This window comes from Triticum aestivum, chromosome 2B, assembly GCF_018294505.1.
Source record: "Triticum aestivum cultivar Chinese Spring chromosome 2B, IWGSC CS RefSeq v2.1, whole genome shotgun sequence".
Classification (NCBI taxonomy): Eukaryota; Viridiplantae; Streptophyta; class Magnoliopsida; order Poales; family Poaceae; genus Triticum; species Triticum aestivum.
Window position 1 is genome coordinate 95,527,658 of NC_057798.1, and position 19,833 is coordinate 95,547,490.

A 19,833-nucleotide genomic window follows, 5' to 3' on the forward strand; every position below is an offset into this window, starting at 1 on the left:
CCATGTGGCCCATTAACTCTCCCGGGGGGGGGGGGGGTTCCGGTAACCCTTCGGCACTCCGGTTTTCTCCGAAATCACCCGGAACACTTCCGGTGTCCGAATATAGTCGTCCAATGTATCAATCTTTATGTCTCGACCATTTCGAGACTCCTCGTCATGTCCGTGATCACATCTGGGACTCCGAACAAACTTCGGTACATCAAAACTTATAAACTCATAATAAAATTGTCATCGTAACGTTAAGCGTGCGGACCCTACGGGTTCGAGAACTATGTAGACATGACCTAGAACTATTCTCGGTCAATAACCAATAGTGGAACCTGGATGTTCATATTGGTTCCTACATATTCTACGAAGATCTTTATCGGTCAAACCGCATAACAACATACGTTGTTCCCTTTGTCATCGGTATGTTACTTGCCCGAGATTCGATCGTCGGTATCCAATACCTAGTTCAATCTCATTACCGGCAAGTCTCTTTACTCGTTACGTAATACATCATTTCATAATTAACTTATTAGTTACAATGCTTGCAAGGCTTAAGTGATGAGTATTACCGAGAGGGCCCAGAGATACCTCTGCGACAATCGGAGTGACAAAACCTAATCTCGAATTATGCCAACTCAACATGTACCTTTGGAGACACCTGTAGAGCACCTTTATAATCACCCAGTTACGTTGTGAAGTTTGGTAGCACACAAAGTGTTCCTCCGGTAAACGGGAGTTGCACAATCTCATAGTTGTAGGAACTTTGTATAAGTCATGAAGAAAGCAATAGCAACATACTAAACGATCAAGTGCTAAGCTAACGGAATGGGTCAAGTCAATCACAACATTCTCCTAATGATGTGATCCCATTAATCAAATGACAACACATGTCTATGGTTAGGAAACATAACCATCTTTGATTAATGAGCTAGTCAAGTAGAGGCATACTAGTGACACTATGTTTGTCTATGTATTCACACATGTATCATGTTTCCGGTTAATACGATTCTAGCATGAATAATAAACATTTATCAAGATATGAGGAAATAAATAATAACTTTATTATTGCCTCTAGGGCATATTTCCTTCAGCCCTCCCCTCACCCCCTCTATTTATAGGGAGAATGGGGAAGGGGGCCGGCCCCCTCTAGATGAGATCTAGAGGGGGGGGGGCGGCGACCAAGGGGAGGGGGCTTGCCCCCCAAGCAAGGGGGGCGCCCCCTTTAGGGTTTCCCTCCCAACCCTAGGCGCATGGGCCCAAAGGGGGGGGGGTGGTGCCCAGCCCTCTTAGGGGCTGGTTCCCTTCCCTCTACAGCCCACGAGGCCCTCCGGGACAGGTGGCCCCTCCCGGTGGACCCCCGGCACCCCTCCGGTGGCCCCGGTACAATACCAGTATGCTCCCGAATATTTCCGGTGACTGTATGACAACTTCCCATATATAAATATTCACCTCCGAACCATTCCGGAACTCCTCGTGACGTCCGAGATCTCATCCGGGACTCCGAACAACATTCAGTAATCACATACAAATCTTCCTTATAACCCTAGCGTCATCGAACCTTAAGTGTGTAGACCCTACGGGTTCGGGAATCACGCATACATGACCGAGACAGCTCTCCGGCCAATAACCAACAGCGGGATCTGGATACCCATGTTGGCTCCCACATGTTCCACGATGATCTCATTGGATGAACCACGATGTCGAGGATTCAAGTAACCCCGTATACAATTCCCTTTGTCAATCGGTATGTTACTTGCCCGAGATTCGATCGTCGGTATCCCAATACCTCGTTCAATCTTGTTACCGCCGAGTCACTTTACTCGTTCCGTAATGCATGATCCCGTGACCAACCACTTGGTCACATTGAGCTCCTTATGATGATGCATTACCGAGTGGGCCCATAGATACCTCTCCGTCATACAGAGTGACAAATCCTAGTCTTGATTCGTGCCAACCCAACAAACACTTTCGGAGATACCTGTAGAGCACCTTTATAGTCACCTAGTTACGTTGTGACGTTTGGTACACCCAAAGCACTCCTACGGTATCCGGGAGTTACACAATCTCATGGTCTAAGGAAATGATACTTGACATTAGAAAAGCTCTAGCAAACGAATTACACGATCTTGTGCTATGCTTATGATTGGGTCTTGTCCATCACATCATTCTCCTAATGATGTGATCCCGTTATCAATGACATCCAATGTCCATAGTTAGGAAACCATGACCATCTGTTGATAAACGAGCTAGTCAACTAGAGGCTCACTAGGGACATGGTGTGGTCTATGTATTCACACATGTATTACGGTTTCCGATCAATACAATTATAACATGAACAATAGACAATTATCATGAACAAGGAAATATAATAATAACCATTTTATTATTGCCTCTAGGGCATATTTCCAACAGTCTCCCACTTGCACTAGAGTCAATAATCTAGTTACATTGTGATGAATCGAACACCCATAGAGTTCTGGTGTTGATCATGTTTTGCTCGCGGAAGAGGTTTAGTCAACGGATCTGCGACATTCAGATCCGTATGCACTTTACAAATATCTATGTCTCCATCTTGAACGTTTTCACGAATGGAGTTGAAGCGACGCTTGATGTGTCTGGTCTTCTTGTGAAACCTGGGCTCCTTGGCAAGGGCATTAGCTCCAGTGTTGTCACAGAAGAGAGTCATCGGGCCCGACGCATTGGGAACAACTCCTAGGTTGGTAATGAACTCCTTCATCCAGATTGCTTCATGTGCTGCCTCCGAGGCTGCCATGTACTCCGCTTCACATGTAGATCCTGCCACGACGCTTTGCTTGCAACTGCACCAGCTTACTGCCCCACCATTCAAAATATACACGTATCTGGTTTATGACTTGGAGTTATCCAGATCTGTGTCGAAGCTAGCATCGACGTAACCCTTTATGACGAGCTCTTCGTCACCTTCATAAATGAGAAACATATCCTTTGTCCTTTTCAGGTACTTCAGGATATTCTTGACCGCTGTCCAGTGTTCCATGCTGGGATTACTTTGGTACCTTCCTACCATACTTACGACAAGGTTTACATCAGGTCTGGTACATAGCATGGCATACATAATAGACCCTATGGCTGAGGCATAGGGGATGACACTCATCTTTTCTCTATCTTCTACCGTGGTCGGGCTTTGAGCTGAGCTCAATTTCACACCTTGCAATACACGCAAGAACCCTTTCTTGGACTGATCCATATTGAACTTCTTCAATATCCTATCAACGTATGTGCTTTGTGGAAGACCTATGAGGCGTCTCAATCTATCTCTATAGATCTTGATGCCCAATATGTAAGCAGCTTCTCCAAGGTCCTTCACTGAAAAACACTTATTCAAGTAGGACTTTATGCTCTCCAAGAGTTCTATATCATTTCCCATCAACAGTATGTCATCTACATATAATATGAGAAATGCTACAGAGCTCCCACTCACTTTCTTGTAAACGTAGGCTTCTCCATAAGTCTGCATAAACCCAAACGCTTTGATCATTTCATCAAAGCGAATGTTCCAACTCCGAGATGCTTGCACCAGCCCATAGATGGAGCGCTGGAGCTTGCATACCTTGTTAGCATTCTTAGGATCGACAAAACCTTCCGGCTGCATCATATACAATTCTTCCTTAAGAAAGCCATTAAGGAATGCCATTTTGACGTCCATTTGCCATATCTCATAATCATAGAATGCGGCAATTGCTAACATGATTCGGACGGACTTTAGCTTCTCTACGGGTGAGAAGGTCTCATCGTAGTCAACCCCTTGAACTTGTCGATAACCCTTAGCGACAAGTCGAGCTTTATAGATGGTAACATTACCATCCGCGTCTATCTTCTTCTTAAAGATCCATTTATTTTCTATCGCTCGCCGATCATCGGGCAAGTCTGTCAAAGTCCATACTTTGTTTTCATACATGGATCCTATCTCAGATTGCATGGCTTCAAGCCATTTATTGGAATCTGGGCCCACCATCGCTTCTTCATAGTTCGAAGGTTCACCATTGTCTAACAACATGATTTCCAGGACAGGGTTGCCATACCATTCTGGTGTGGAACGTGTCCTCGTGGACCTACGAAGTTCAGTAGCAACTTGATCGGAAGTTCCTTGATCATCATCATTAACCTCCTCTGTAACCGGTGCAGGCACCACAGAAACATCTTCCTGTGCTGCGCTACTTTCCGCTTCAAGAGGCAGTACTTCATCAAGTTCTACTTTCCTCCCACTTACTTCTTTCAAGAGAAACTCTTTCTCCAGAAAGGACCCGTTCTTGGCAACAAAGATCTTGCCTTCGGATCTGAGGTAGAACGTATACCCAATGGTTTCCTTAGGATATCCTATGAAGACGCATTTTTCCGACTTGGGTTCGAGCTTTTCAGGTTGAAGTTTCTTGACATAAGCATCGCATCCCCAAACTTTTAGAAACGACAGCTTAGGTTTCTTCCCAAACCATAATTCATACGGTGTCGTCTCAACGGATTTGACGGAGCCCTATTTAAAGTGAATGTGGCAGTCTCTAAAGCATAGCCCCAAAATGAGAGCGGTAGATAGGTAAGAGACATCATAGATCACACCATATCCAATAGAGTGCGATTATGATGTTCGGACACACCATTACGCTAAGGTGTTCCAGGCGGCGTGAGTTGTGAAACGATTCCACATTTCCTTAAGTGTGTGCCAAATTCGTGACTCAAATATTCCCCTCCACGATCTGATCGTAAGAACTTTATTTTTTTGTCACGTTGATTTTCAACCTCACTCTGAAATTCCTTGAACTTTTCAAAGGTTTCAGACTTGTGTTTCATTAAGTAGACATACCCATATCTACTTAAGTCATCAGTGAGGGTGAGAACATAACGATTGCCACCGCGAGCCTCAATGCTCATTGGACCGCACACATAAGTATGTATGATTTCAAATAAGTTGATTGCTCGCTCCATTGTTCCGGAGAACGGAGTCTTGGTCATCTTGCCCATGAGGCATGGTTCACACGTGTCAAATGATTCATAATCGAGATACTCCAGAAGTCCATTTGCATGGAGCTTCTTCATGCATTTGACACCAATGTGACCAAGGCGGCAGTGCCACAAGTATGTGGGACTATCATTATCAACCTTACATCTTTTGGTATTCACACTATGAATATGTGTAACATTACGTTCGAGATTCATTAAGAATAAACCATTGACCAACGGGGCATGACCATAAAATGACCATAAAACATATCTCTCATATAAATAGAACAACCATTATTCTTGGATTTAAATGAGTAGCCATCTCGTATTAAACGAGATCTAGATATAATGTTCATGCTCAAAGCCGACACTAAATAACAATTATTGAGGTTTAAAACTAATCCTATAGGTAAATGTAGAGGTAGCATGCCCACGGCGATCACATCGACCTTGGAACCATTCCCGACGCGCATCGTCACCTCGTCCTTTGCCAGTCTCCGCTTATTCCGCAGCTCCTGTTTTGAGTTACAAATATGAGCAAACGCACCAGTATCAAATACCCAGGAGCTACTACGAGTACTGGTAAGGTACACATCAATAACATGTATATCACATATACCTTTGGTGTTGCCGGCCTTGTTGTCCGCTAAGTACTTGGGGTAGTTCCGCTTCCAGTGACCATTTCCCGTGCAATAAAAACACTCAGTCTCAGGCTTGGGTCCATTCTTTGGCTTCTTCTCGGTAGCTTGCTTACTAGGCGCGACAACTCCCTTGCCGTCTTTCTTGAAGCCCTTTTTTACCCTTGCCTTTCTTGAACATAGTGGTTTTATTCACCATCAACACTTGATGTTCCTTTTTGATTTCCACTTCCGCTGATTTCATCATCAAATATACCTCAGGAATGGTTTTCTCCATCCCCTGCATATTGAAGTTCATCACAAAGCTCTTGTAGTTTGGTGGGAGCGACTGAAGGATTCTGTCAACGACCGCGTCATCCAGGAGATTAACTCCCAGTTGGGACAAGCGGTTGTGCAACCCAGACATTTTGAGTATGTGTTCGCTGACGGAACTATTCTCCTCCATCTTACAACTGTAGAACTTGTCGGAGACTTCGTATCTCTCAACCCGAGCATGAGCTTGGAAAACCATTTTCAGCTCTTGGAACATCGCATATGCTCTGTGCTGCTCGAAACGCTTTTGGAGCCCCAGTTCTAAGCTATAAAGCATGCCGCACTGAACCAGGGAGTAATCATCAACACGTGACTGCCAGGCGTTCGTAACATCTTGGTTCGCTGGGACAGGTGCTTCACCTAGCGGTGCTTCAAGGATATATGCTTTCTTGGCAGCTATGAGGATGATCCTCAAGTTCCGGACCCAGTCTGTATAGTTGCTACCATCGTCTTTCTGCTTGGTTTTCTCTAGGAACGCGTTGAAGTTGAGGACAACTTTAGCGTGGGCCATTTGATCTACAATACATATTGTAAAGATTTTTAGACTAAGTTCATGATAATTAAGTTCATCTAATCAAATTATTTAATGAATTCCCACTTAGATAGACATCCCTCTAGTCATCTAAGTGATACATGATCCGTGTCAACTAGGCCATGTCCGATCATCACGTGAGACGGACTAGTCATCATCGGTGAACATCTTCATGTTGATTGTATCTTCTATACGACTCATGTTCGACCTTTCGGTCTTTTGTGTTCCGAGGCCATGTCTATACATGCTAGGCTCGTCAAGTCAACCTAAGTGTTTTTGCATGTGTAAATCTGCTTGCACCCGTTGTATGTGAACGTTAGAATCTATCACACTCGATCATCACGTGGTGCTTCGAAACAACGAACTTTCGCAACGGCGCATAGTTAGGGGGAACACTTTCTTGAAATTATTATGATGGATCATCTTATTTATGCTACCGTCGTTCTAAGCAAATAAGATGCAAAAACATGATAAACATCACATGCAATCAAATAGTGACATGATATGGCCAATATCATTTTCCTCCTTTTGATCTCCATCTTCAGGGCGCCATGATCATCATCGTCACTGGCATGACACCATGATCTCCATCATCATGGTCTCCATCATCGTGTCTCCATGAAGTTGTGTCGCCAACTATTACTTCTACTACTATGGCTAACAGTTTAGCAATAAAGTAAAGTAATTACACGGCGTTATTCAATGACACGCAGGTCATACAATAAATAAAGACAACTCCTATGGCTCCTACCGGTTGTCATACTCATCGACATGCAAGTCGTGATTCCTATTACAAGACCATGATCAATCTCATACATCACATATATTTCATTCATCACATCCTTCATGGCCATATCACATCACACGGCATATGCTGCAAAAACAAGTTAGACGTCCTCTAATTGTTATTGCAAGTTTTTACGTGGCTGCTATAGGTTTCTAGCAAGAACGTTTCTTACCTACGCCAAAAACCACAACGTGATATGCCAATTGCTACTTACCCTTCATAAGGACCCTTTTCATCAAATCCGATCCGACTAAAGTGGGAGAGACAGACACCCGCTAGCCACCTTATGCAACTAGTGCATGTCAGTCGATCGAACCTGTCTCACGTAAGCGTACGTGTAAGGTCGGTCCGGGCCGCTTCATCCCACGATGCCGCCGAAACAAGATAAGACTAGTAGTGGCAAGTAAATTGACAAAATCGACGCCCACAACAAACTTGTGTTCTACTCGTGCATAGAAACTACGCATAGACCTAGCTCTGATGCCACTGTTGGGGATCGTAGCAGAAATTATCTATGCATCACCAAGATCAATCTATGGAGTAACTAGCAATGAGAGAGAGGAGAGTGCATCTTCATACCCTTGAAGATCGCGAGTCGGAAGCGTTGCAAGAACGCGGTTGGAGGAGTCATACACGTAGCGATTCAGATCGTGGCCGAATCCGATCTAAGCACCGAACAACGGTGCCTCTGTGCTCAACACACGTGCAGCTCGGTGACGTCTCCCGCGCCTTGATCCAACAAGGAGGAGGGAGAGGTTGAGGAAGAAAGCTCCAATAGCAGCACGACGGCATGGTGGTGATGGAGTGGCAGTTCTCCGGCAGGGCTTCGCCAAGCTCTTGCGGAGGAGGAGAGGTGTTGGGGAGGGGAGGGGCTGCGCCTTGGATGTTGTGTAGCAGCCCTCCCCTCACCCCTCTATTTATAGGGAGAAGGGGGAAGGGGGCCGGCCCCCTCTAGATGATATCTAGAGGGGGGGGGGGCGGCGGCCAAGGGGAGGGGGCTTGCCCCCCAAGCAAGGGGGGCGCCCCCTTTAGGGTTTCCTCCACAACCCTAGGCGCATGGGCCCAAGGGGGGGGGGTGGCGCGCAGCCATCTTAGGGGCTGGTTCCCTTCCCTCTACAGCCCACGAGGTCCTCCGGGACAGGTGGCCCCTCCCGGTGAACCCTCGGAACCCCTCCGGTGGCCTCGGTACAATACCGGTATGCCCTCGAATATTTCCGGTGACCATATGACAACTTCCCATATATAAATCTTCACCTAGGAACCATTCCGGAACTCCTCGTGACGTCCGAGATCTCATCCGGGACTCCGAACAACATTCGGTAATCACATACAAATCTTCCTTATAACCCTAGCATTATCGAACCTTAAGTGTGTAGACCTTACGGGTTTGGGTATCACGCAGACATGACCGAGACAACTCTCCGGCCAATAACCAACAGCGGGATCTGGATACCCATGTTGGCTCCCACATGTTCCACGATGATCTCATTGGATGAACCACGATGTCGAGGATTCAAGTAATCCCGTATACAATTCCCTTTGTCAATCGGTACGTTACTTGCCCGAGATTCGATCGTCGGTATCCCAATACCTTGTTCAATCTTGTTACCGGCGATTCACTTTACTCGTTCCGTAATGCATGATCCCGTAACCAACCACTTGGTCACATTGAGCTCATTATGATGATGCATTACCGAGTGGGCCCAGAGATACCTCTCCATCATACACAGTGATGAATCCCAGTCTTGATTCGTGCCAACCCAACAGACACTTTCGGAGATACCTATAGAGCACCTTTATAGTCACCTAGTTACGTTGTGACATTTGGTACACCCAAAGCACTCCTACGGTATCCGGGAGTTACACAATCTCATGGTTTAAGGAAATGATACTTGACATTAGAAAAGCTCTAGCAAACGAACTACACGATCTTGTGCTATGCTTATGATTGGATCTTGTCCATCACATCATTCTCCTAATGATGTGATCCCGTTATCAAAATGACATCTAATGTCCATAGTCAGGAAACCATGACCATCTATTGATCAACGAGCTAGTCAACTAGAGGCTCACTAGGGACATGGTGTGGTCTATGTATTCACACATGTATTACGGTTTCCGATTAATACAATTATAACATGAACAATATACAATTATCATGAACAAGGAAATATAATAATAACCATTTTATTATTGCCTATAGGGCATATTTCCAACAATCCCTACCTAGCCCCCATTTTGGTGGTGTTTCTAGCATCGTCGGAGGGCATGTGGAGATTTGTCTCCAGCGGATCTTATGGGATTTGATCGGCATTTGTCTCGATGGATACACATGGTTCCAGTCTTTGTTTGTCTATGTTCGTGTGTTTACAATTTGGATCCTTCCCAGGGACGGAGCCAGGATTTGACCATAGGGGGGCCAAGAGACCATAACCAGAAAAAATAGTTAACATCGTTGATATATTGAATGCTTTTGATATATCTTACAATCAGTGGGGCAATGCAAATAGGTTACATTTCTATATTTTTTATAAATTCCGGTTCTTGACTACCTAGAAAATCAAATGTGTTATTTATAGACAAAAATATACCGTTTTCATCTTCATGACTATACAAATACAAACACAATTTATGAAAAATTATTTCTAAATAATACAACCAATGCATCATGACTAATTTGCAATACCTGTACGCGGGGATAAAAGAAGAAATTACCGACCTAACTAATTTTATCTAAATCATGAAATTACTGCTGCCTGATGTAGACCAGCAACACATATAATGCAAATCAACGAAGGAGAGACTCACCGTAGGATTTCACTGAGCATCGCCGCGGTCGCCGGACAGGGACGAAACGTGACTGCTTCGGCCACGACTACATGTGACTGTTTGTTCCAACGGATTATCGAAAAAGGCTTTCGCCCCGCTTTATATTATAAAGCCAACCGCCCAATAAGCATCCAACAAGATCCAACACACACCAAACACACACACACGGAGGTCCACAAGAGCCAAAATAGTACAACAAAGGGTCTCAGCTGAGGGCACAGCACAACAAGCCCTACATACAGAAAACGCAGGCCACAGTCCACATAGGCGCCAGGAGGCCTAGTCAGGCTCAGGAGGGGGGTGTTCCAACGAATTACCAATCACCGTGCGTGCATTCAAATATTTGATCTCTGCAAAGGCTACCAACTGCCACTTCAGCAGAGGCGGAGCATGACACAAAATATATAGGAGGGGCCGACATTTAAAATGCGAAGCAAAGATAATCAAGCACAAATAAATACACGGTCTTTCAGACTTTATTTGTAGAGTCAAAAGAATTTGAGACCAGGGAAGGATCTTTTTTTTAGAGTCAAAAGAATTTGAACGCTGGGTGTTTTTTTTCCCCTGAGAATCGGAGTAATTTGAAGTTTCTTTTTTGAAATTTGGAGGTTGGTATTGGGCGTAGCTTGCTAGTGCATTGCCTGCACCGTCTCTGTCACTCGGCATTGCCCAACACCAACATCGATGACCCACAAAAGAGCAAGGAGAGAGTTGATGACACTTGCTATCTGGCCCAGATAAACAATTCGGATGGAATGGATCACATGGGCATATGCTGCTAATTATTTTTTGCACTTTTGATAGACCGGGCCATGGCCCAGTATGGTCTCCAAGAGGATCCGCCAGTGCACTTCAGATCCACAATCCAGTACTTTACTACTGGCTGCTATACATCTCACATACTCTGTTTATAAAAACTTTCAAATATGCTAGGAGTGTATTGTATACCTCGCTTGCTTGAACTAACATCGATGTAGTTATTTTGTTTCTAGGTAGTCTCTCTCTGGACTCGTGCTCTGGATTCAACTCGTAGTGCAATGAGCAGGCAAACGTTTGATGGCATTGGCTCCTTCATTGTCCCTCTTCACCAGTCTTGTTCAAATCGGTGCTGGTCTGATTCTCCATCGGATGAGCAATGAAGTAGGAGCGCACCCCCGGCGGCGAGCTTTCTCGTCCCCACAGTTGTCAGAGGAGAGTATTATCAAGGGTATGTGACGGGGGAGTTCTTGTGACCGGCCCCAAAGGGAGAAGCACGCTGCCGGTGCGTGCTCGCGCGCTTTGAGAGGAGGAGCGTGAGCTCCGCCGCATCGGCCGCCTGCGCGGGCTCACAGTGCTCCGTTCTGTGTTTTGGCGCCAGAAGACGATACCGAGGTGTGTTTTGGCGCCAGAATGGCTGGGTAGATGGGTTGGGTGAGGAACTCCGTTGGGTGAATGGTCGTCGTAAGGAGCCGGTTCCCACTCAGGGCCTCTTCTGAACCTTTCCAGCTCTCAGCTTCACAAACTCCAGATAGAAAACGAGGGGAGCAACTAATTAATGAGCGCTCCTTCGGGGGCCTCGCAACGATCAGCGCCACTTGACGCGTTCTCAGCCATTCGCCATGTGTCGCGCTTTCGGCACTTCCTTCGGATTTTTTTTAATTTTTCCGCACGCGTTTTTGGCTTTTAAAGGTTTTTTTGACGTTTTGGTTTTCCACCGGTCTTTCCTAGCTTTTCGACAAAAAAATTTTAAAAAAAAATTTGCGCAAAAAAACGCATTTTTTTTCGCGAGAGTCACGGTTTTGTTTTCGCAAGAGGCACGTGCCTCTTGGAAACGAAAAAAAACGTGTTTTCTGTTTTTTTCCCCTTTCGCGAGATACACGGTTTTGCTTCCGCGAGAGGCACGGTTGTGCTTTCATGAGAGTCACGGTCGTGCCTCTTGGAAACGAAAAAAAACACAGTTTTTATTTTTTTCTTTCGCGAGAGGCACGGTTTTGCTTCCGCGAGAGATACGGTTGTGCTTTCGCGAGAGTCACGGTCGTGCCTCCTCGAAAACGAAAAAAACACATTTTCTGTTTTTTTTCTTTCGCGAGAGGCGCGGTTTTGCTTCCGCGAGAGGCACGATTGTGATTTCGTCGGAGGCACGGGCGTGCCTCTTTCGAAAAGGAAAAACCCGTGCTTCCGGTTCGGTTTTTTCGTCCAGTTTTTTCATCGGTTTTTTTCATTAAAAAAAAGTTCGTCAAAACCTATCAACATAGGATCTAGTTTTGAAGATCTCGGCGCGAGGAATCCAAAGGCGAATGCGGTTCAAGATTTGAACACACGATTTAAGAGATAAAACATTTTGAATAAACGGATCTACGAAAAAAGGGAAAACTCTCATGTTGCGACAAGTGGCGCACATGTAGCGCGCCACTTGTCGCAACCGGGGAAAGTTGGAGTGATCTCCGCAAGGAGTATTCAGGCTGGTTGTAATGGTAGTATCATAGCTAGTATCATACATGCCAACTAGGCAATTTTGATGAGGTGTCATAGCATTAAATGAAGAAAAAGAGGGTGTAGTATCATATCATGATACCGTATCATATTAAATGCTATATTACTTTGTGTCATGCATGGCAATAAATAGAGTACTACATGATACTAATATACTTCCTCCATTCCTAAATATAAGTCTTTGTAGAGATTACACCATGAACCACATACGGATGTATATAGATGCATTTTAAGTATAGATTCATTCATTTTGCTCCGTATATAGTCCACCTAATGGAATCACTAGAAAGACTTATATTTCGGAAGGGAGGAAGTATGATACTATGCATTAGGGAGGTAGTATCATACGCTAGTATCATATGCATGATACTAGTATATGATACTCTCCGTTACAACCAGCCTTAATTAGGATTTCGAAAAACGATGGGCCGTAGTGCATTTTTGTGTAGGAAGGAAAACCGAGCTTCGCAAATGAACGGAATCTGGAGTTCCTCGTATTTACGACAAATTGCCACCGCCCAGGAAATCGATTCACGCTGACCCACCCACGGCCCGGGCACAGAACCGAGCGAGCCCCTCTCTCTCGAACCGTTGCAAAAGTTTACGAACCAACCCTCTGTATCAACCTGCAGCAGAGCCCTCGCCGCCGCCGCCGCCCGCGCGGAGCTAGAAGCGGGAGTGGAGGGGGCAAAACAGTCCCACCATGGAGTACGTCAACCCTCTCACGGGCTTCCGCGTCGACGGCCGCCGCCCCAACGAGGTCACGCCCCTCTCCTCCCTGCCTCGCCTTCCTCTGCTTCACGCTCGGATGACTCTGATTCTTGGCGGCCGGTGTCTCGCAGATGCGGCAGCTCAAGGGCGAGGTCGGCGTCGTCTCCAGGGCCGACGGCTCGGCGCTCTTCGAGATGGGCAACACCAGGGTCATCGCCGCTGTCTACGGGCCCCGAGAGGTAGTCCATGTCCCCCGTCTTGCTCGACCAGAGCCTGTTGCACGCCAACTGTTCGATGCAGTGTCTGCTAGGGAGTAGCGAGAGTTCATAGTTCTTAGTTAAGTTTTGGAATCAGGATGGTGATTTTGAGAGTGCAGACGACATGTTTGATGGAATGCCTATCAACGGTTCTTTTCCCAAGTTCATGCAGCACGTTTCATGTACTGTCTATGAAAGGATTTACTTTCTAGTTGGTGCGCTGCTAAGACTAACTACATGGAGTAACTTTTCTCAAAGTGCGTGATGAAATGGCACAGTAGTCGTTCATGTTGGAGATGCTACGGCAGAATTGTATCCTTCTGGTGTTTTGATAGTGGCAACGTGTTCTAGGAAAGCTGTGCCAGTTGAAGATGGGGAGTTATTCCACAGGGCCTAGGGCGGCTTTCCATGTGTAGCTATGATATTGTTTTTTCATACCAGTCACAGTCAGTATTCCTCAATATGAATGGCTAACAAATCCCAGCGTTAAACACAATCTTATATCTGCTTGTTTCACTCATTCAGATCCAAAACAGGAGTCAGCAACAAAACAGTAAAGAGGCTTTGGTAAGTTTATTTTCCCAAGTGCACCGTGTATTAAAGCTTCTCTTGTTAGGATGCGCTCCTGAGAAATGTGTCTGCAGGTGCGTTGTGAGTATAGAATGGCAGAATTTAGCACTGGGGATCGAAGGAGAAAGCCAAAAGGTGACAGGTATGTTCCAGCTTGAGGAGGAAGAACTGATGAAAATAACTTAACCACTGACTATCGTGGATTCATTTATTATCAGTACATGCTTTCGACTTGACAGGTTTTCATATCGTTATTTCGAGGCTTCATTTTCTCCATGTTATGTTTCTTCTAATATTTCCGTTGTCATTATCATTTTCTGTATTGGGGATTGTACTTTTGAATTATGTCTGATTTTTTTCTTAATGGGATCATGTTGAGAGCTTTTTGGGCCGGTAAGGTGACCAAATATTGCAATGCCATTAAAGTAGAAGTTCAGGAATTTCCTCGTGTGAAATGAAACAGACAGTGCTAATGTATAGCTTAGTTTATTCATTTCAGTATTTTCATTATTGTTGTCTGTGTTGGGGACTGTTATTTTTGAATTGTGTCTGAGTTGTTCTTAAAGGGGAAAGGTCCTCAAAACTAAGGGTGGGTGTCATCTCAAGAGCTTTTTGGGCCAGTAATGTGACCAAATGTTGCAATGGAATTAAAGTAGAAGTTCAGAAACTTCCTCATGTGAAAATAAAACAGACAGTGCTAATGTATAACTTAGTTGATTCATGTCAGTTGTAGTCTACTTAATTTTTCAATTCCTGCACAACTATATAGTAATATGGTGAATCTATAACTTTGTGACAGGCGATCAACAGAAATTTCTCTTGTTATTCGACAAACAATGGAGGCAAGCATATTAACACATTTAATGCCACACTCACAGGTGAGTCATCTAACAAGTCGAGTTGCAAGAAACCTCTATCCTAAATTATAAACAGGACCCACTTTGAATGCTTACTGTGTTTATTTATAGATTGACATATTTGTCCAAGTTCTTCAAGCTGATGGTGGTAAGTGCACTGTCTTTGAATATTTCAGATCCATCTCTAATCTGCATGCACTTCTATAACTATTTGTAGAACCTACTTCATTTCCTTGCCAAACCAAAGGCACATGACACAAGCCTACTTTTTTGTCCAGAGGCTGTGTAAATATTTTACATAATAAACATGCATTTTCTTGTTTCCATTACCCAATCCCGCTATGGCATAGTGTTATTTTTGTCTACTTCGAAATGATTGTAGCATTAGTGGTAGTAAATATGGCACAAGTTTCTATCTTGATCATGACTGCGTGTCTAACAGGAACCAGGTCTGCATGCATCAATGCTGCAACTCTAGCACTTGCAGATGCTGGGATTCCAATGCGAGACATAGTCACTTCTTGCAGTGCTGGGTATCTGTGTTCTACTCCTTTGCTTGGTAGGGGGCCTATTTTCTGTTCTCACATCTATGACAAAGCAAAGAATCATCTCAGACAAAGAGGCCCTCAACCATTCTAATATGTTATTTCAGATCTGAATTATATAGAAGACAGCGCTGGAGGCGCGGATGTCACTGTTGGCATTCTTGCAAAGATGGACAAAGTGACTCTTCTGCAGGTTACAGAACTATCATAAACTTTGATTGCTCCAAATTTCAGGGTCTCCCTAGCCCGTGCCTCATCTGCAACACAAACTTTCTGATGCGACACATTTCTTATGTGCTTAGTTTGCTGCACGACATCATTCATTCACAGTAACACTAATGCTCAAAAGATGATTTTCAGATGGACGCGAAACTACCAATGGATACATTTGAGACTGTGATGGACCTTGCAACTGAAGGGTGCAAAGCCATCGCAACCTACATCCGAGAGGTTAAGAACCGTTCCTTATCCTCGGCCGCCCTTGCTCAATTACATCTTCCCCAAACTTGTCATCCTACCATTGGGCACACTGAAACCTTATTGTTGTGTACACCAATGATTTTCCCATTGTATGAAACCTGAATGCTGATTGGTTGTGTTGTGATGCTGAAATAGGTGCTATTGGAGAACACGAAGCAGCTGGAGTGTCAGCGAGGCTAGTTAAACCTAGCAGGTGGAGGCTATTGAACGAGAGCCTGTGGCACTTGAAGGCGGGTCTGTTGTGTAACGCTGATTGATGGCTTATCTGCCTAGCAGAGCTAGCATTGAGAGAAAAAAATGACACTGAACCTGTCAAAGATAGCTGGACCATCATTTTCCCTCCTAACGTACATGCTGTAGCGCGCAGGAGATGACATCTTGATTATGTAAAACTTTGATGTTGAACTTGGTATCCATGTTGTACTTTTGAAAATGTTTTAACATGGTGCAAATTTAACTAAGGTACATACATCCCCAGGTTGACATGTTGTGAAAGCATTTCTACTCCCTCCGTCTAGATGTATAAGTCACCTTACGAAAACCAAATACTCCCAAAACACTTAGGCGCAGTGCATTAATTCGCACCTCCTTTATTGTTTTTGGCATGAATAAAGGAATCGACCAATAAGAGATGTGGGGTGTGTATTCTTTTAATGACTTGAGACTACCAAACACGATATGCAGTGGTCAGTTCATTACATACCGTGCTATTAATTAGCAAATAAAAATTAAGTTCTTTTGTTTTTCCCTCCGCCTTGGTTGCGGTGCATAACCTAAGATGACTTATGCACCTAGACTTTCCCTCCACCTTGGTTGCGGTGCACAATCTAAGATGACTTTTATGCACCTAGACGGAGGAAGTACCTCATTTATGATGGAAGGTGAAAATTTGTTTGACTGAAAAACGCTTATAGAAGAAAGCATATGTATGCTGCTATCATTCTGCCTGCATCATCACCAAATGGCAACGCAGCTCGAGCACACCATTTTGCTGGCTGTAGTCAAATAGTACCTCCATTTTTTATGTACTCCATGCATATTAGCTTTGACTTAAGTCAAACTTTATAAAGTGTGATCAAGTTTGTAGAAAACAATATGAACATTTACAATAACATTAGTTATATGATGTGAAAATATATGCAATGATGAATTAAGTGGTATTGATTTGGTTGTGTATATGTTATATTTTTCTACAAACTTGTTGAAATTATATAAAATTTGACTTTAGACAAACCTAATATACGGATTAAATGAAAACAGAGGGAGTATTATTCTGCCATGAAAAAACAAAAGGAGCTATAATAAATACGTCAGTTTCGTTCACAACAATGGAGCCAAAGTTACAACATGACACATCTCTACATAATGTATATCAATAAGGTTTGAATCAACAGAGCAACAATATACTGAACTGATGATATGGACACAAAGGGAAAAGCAAGCACACTATGAAACCGGCACGCATGCCACCGAATTAGCTTTGGGCTGAGGCTGCTTGATTCCTGACAGGAAACGCCGACATTGTAGCATTATTCTCCTGGCTCATGGCGTCCATGCTAGCGTGTCGCATGAACTCCTCAGGCGTCATGTGTGTGCCATGGCAAGCACACACGATCTTCACTTCGTTTTTGCCGAAGTTGTATGTTACGCCCGATATGGTCCTGCCATTTGGTCCAATCCCGGTTGTGGATACCCAGGGAAGATCAGGGTATGATCCGGACCCTCAGAATTTGACGTTCGGGGCGATGCCCGGCCTTATACCAGAGCCCCAGCCCATGAGAGGCAATACCTTCTCGACAACCCTACCATCCTCCAAAAGAGCAGAGGAGGACATGCCAGCCTCTGCAGTTCATACAGAAGAGAAAGGGAAACGATAAACTTTCCAAATTTTAAACGAACAAAAGGTATATCTGTGCGCACAAGAAGCTTAATGAGGAATTACTTTTCAACCATGTTCATTTTACCTTGCTAGATTACAAGAAAGCACTTGCATATCAAGAAGTGACTGTACTGCTCACAGATACTCCATCTGAACCATAGTAAATATCGAAGTGTTGAACTAAGGTTGAACTAACCTTAGTTCAAAACTGCGACACTTATTTTGGATCGGAGGGAGTAGTAATTAAAGTGGTTCTGAATTAGATGAGCTAACTACACACCTCCAGATTGCTTCCATCATACCAAACTAAAGGAGAAACTAATAAACAAGGACATTTGGGACTGGACAGTAGACTAAAACTCTTCACTGAAATATCCAGACCAAGTATTTCAACTCAGTGTTCTTACCTAACCTAACAAATAGAGATGTCATTTAGAGAGGTAGACACATATAGGAGTCATTTTATGGCATATATTAGAGTACCGTAGCAACATAACCTTTTCCTCTTTATTTGCACATAAGTAGAGTATTACGAGGTGAACTAACCTTGAGGTTTCTTTCCATCATCAGCTTGTTTGGCTCCTGCTCATTCGGCTTGCTTTGCAGCAAAGGAAGAAATAGCCTGAGGCGGAGTACCAAATGCCCATGAAGAGCTCGTTTCAAGTATTGGTACCTGACCTGTTGGGTAACCAAAAGAAACCTGGGACGCACCACCCATCGTCTGGACAGCTAGTCCATTGTTTACGGGTGGCCTCAATTGCACTGTATACATTGGAGGAAAATTGGATGCATTAGTTATGCATAGGGGTGCTGAACCTAAGTCTGGCCTTGATATCGCGCGGTCACTACATTTGATGCTTGTAAGGGATTTCCATGCGACAACTTTCCAAAGCTAGATTCACTACCTAAAAAGCTCGGTTTGCCTCTTTCCTTGAAATCCACCTGTAGCATCATCACTGGATCTCTTTATATCAGATCCTCTATTTACCACATAGCCCTTGGCATTGTCTTCACGCTGTGCAACCAACCAAGAGTTTGAGCCTTCTGCTTTCAATTCTGCAACATCCTCATTTTCACTGGTTGAACCATCATATGTGCTAATTGAAATTGGTGCATTTTTCACACCTCCTTCAGAGCTCTTACTGAATGCGTCAGGCTGGTCAGCAGCAGAATGATGCTTCTTCTGAAAACTTGTCTCTTCAAAAAGCAACTTTCTTTTACTTGAGACTGGCATGTTTTTCTCGGAATTATTTCCAATATTATTTGGAGTTCGCCCCTCTTGATACTGGGGAAGCTGAGATTGGTGGGCCATTAGTTCACTGGATCCATCTGCCACTAGAGCAGAGGAGCCCCCGTTCTGTCCCCAGAAGTTCCCAGACGACGGGGTAGCAGGGCTCTACCTCTGCTTGCTACTGTGTTCCCGGTTCTCAGCAGTTGCTTGATAGTAATGCGCAAAAGGAGCGTCGGGAGGTTGCAAGACACCTTTTCTACTTCTCTCTTCCACTTGAGGTTCTGCCTTAGGCTCTAGAGAAGCATCTCTTGCCTTAGACTTCCCAGAAGACCCACCACCCAAAGAGAGGCCCAAACTAAGCTCAAGGCCATCCTCTGTTTCTAGTTTCTGGTGATCGTATGGTTAAAACCTGATTCTTTAGCATATAACACTAGACTGCCTCGAGTTATAATTATCCCATTTAGGTAGTCATATCTGCAATGTAACAATATTATAGTAAGGGTATGCCATCATGTCTGTCCATGACAATAAAGAAGTAAGTGTATATAGAAGCACAAAAACATAGCAATCCATCATAAGAAAAGATACTAAACGTCTATGAAGCACCAATACAATACGCAGCCGATACGCCAGATACACGTATCCCCAGAGTGACCCGGGTAGACGATACGGCCATCGGCACACTGCCGGGATGTCGGGACACGGTAAGCCCAGTACATACCCAGTCCTAAACCAACCAACCAGCTCTCTCTCTCCCTCTTTATTCGCTCA

At 44.3% G+C, this 19,833-nt stretch overlaps 1 protein-coding gene and 1 pseudogene across 1 annotated transcript; one reads left to right on the forward strand and one right to left on the reverse strand.

Annotated features, from left to right (window-relative positions):
- Positions 1-13,086: 13,086 nt before the first annotated feature.
- Positions 13,087-16,429, forward strand: LOC123040610 (exosome complex component RRP41 homolog). Its single transcript, XM_044463403.1, has 10 exons — positions 13,087-13,292; positions 13,375-13,482; positions 14,026-14,067; positions 14,145-14,212; positions 14,870-14,948; positions 15,039-15,075; positions 15,370-15,486; positions 15,580-15,665; positions 15,833-15,922; positions 16,088-16,429. The coding sequence occupies exons 1-10, from the start codon at positions 13,236-13,238 to the stop codon at positions 16,130-16,132; spliced, it is 729 nt and encodes a 242-aa protein (XP_044319338.1). The 5' UTR covers positions 13,087-13,235; the 3' UTR covers positions 16,133-16,429.
- A 959-nt stretch (positions 16,430-17,388) lies between these two features.
- Positions 17,389-19,464, reverse strand: LOC123039025 (protein NINJA homolog 1-like; annotated as a pseudogene).
- Positions 19,465-19,833: the final 369 nt, after the last annotated feature.

What these genes read in the sequence shown, in the direction of transcription:
- LOC123040610 (XM_044463403.1), top strand. Translation starts at nt 13,236, where the DNA reads ATGGAGTACGTCAACCCTCTCACGGGCTTCCGCGTCGACGGCCGCCGC. An exon ending in AAAACAGTAAAGAGGCTTTG is followed by an intron (nt 14,068 to 14,144) that starts GTAAGTTTATTT and finishes ATGTGTCTGCAG; the next exon opens with GTGCGTTGTGAGTATAGAAT. An exon ending in GTGTTCTACTCCTTTGCTTG is followed by an intron (nt 15,487 to 15,579) that starts GTAGGGGGCCTA and finishes ATGTTATTTCAG; the next exon opens with ATCTGAATTATATAGAAGAC.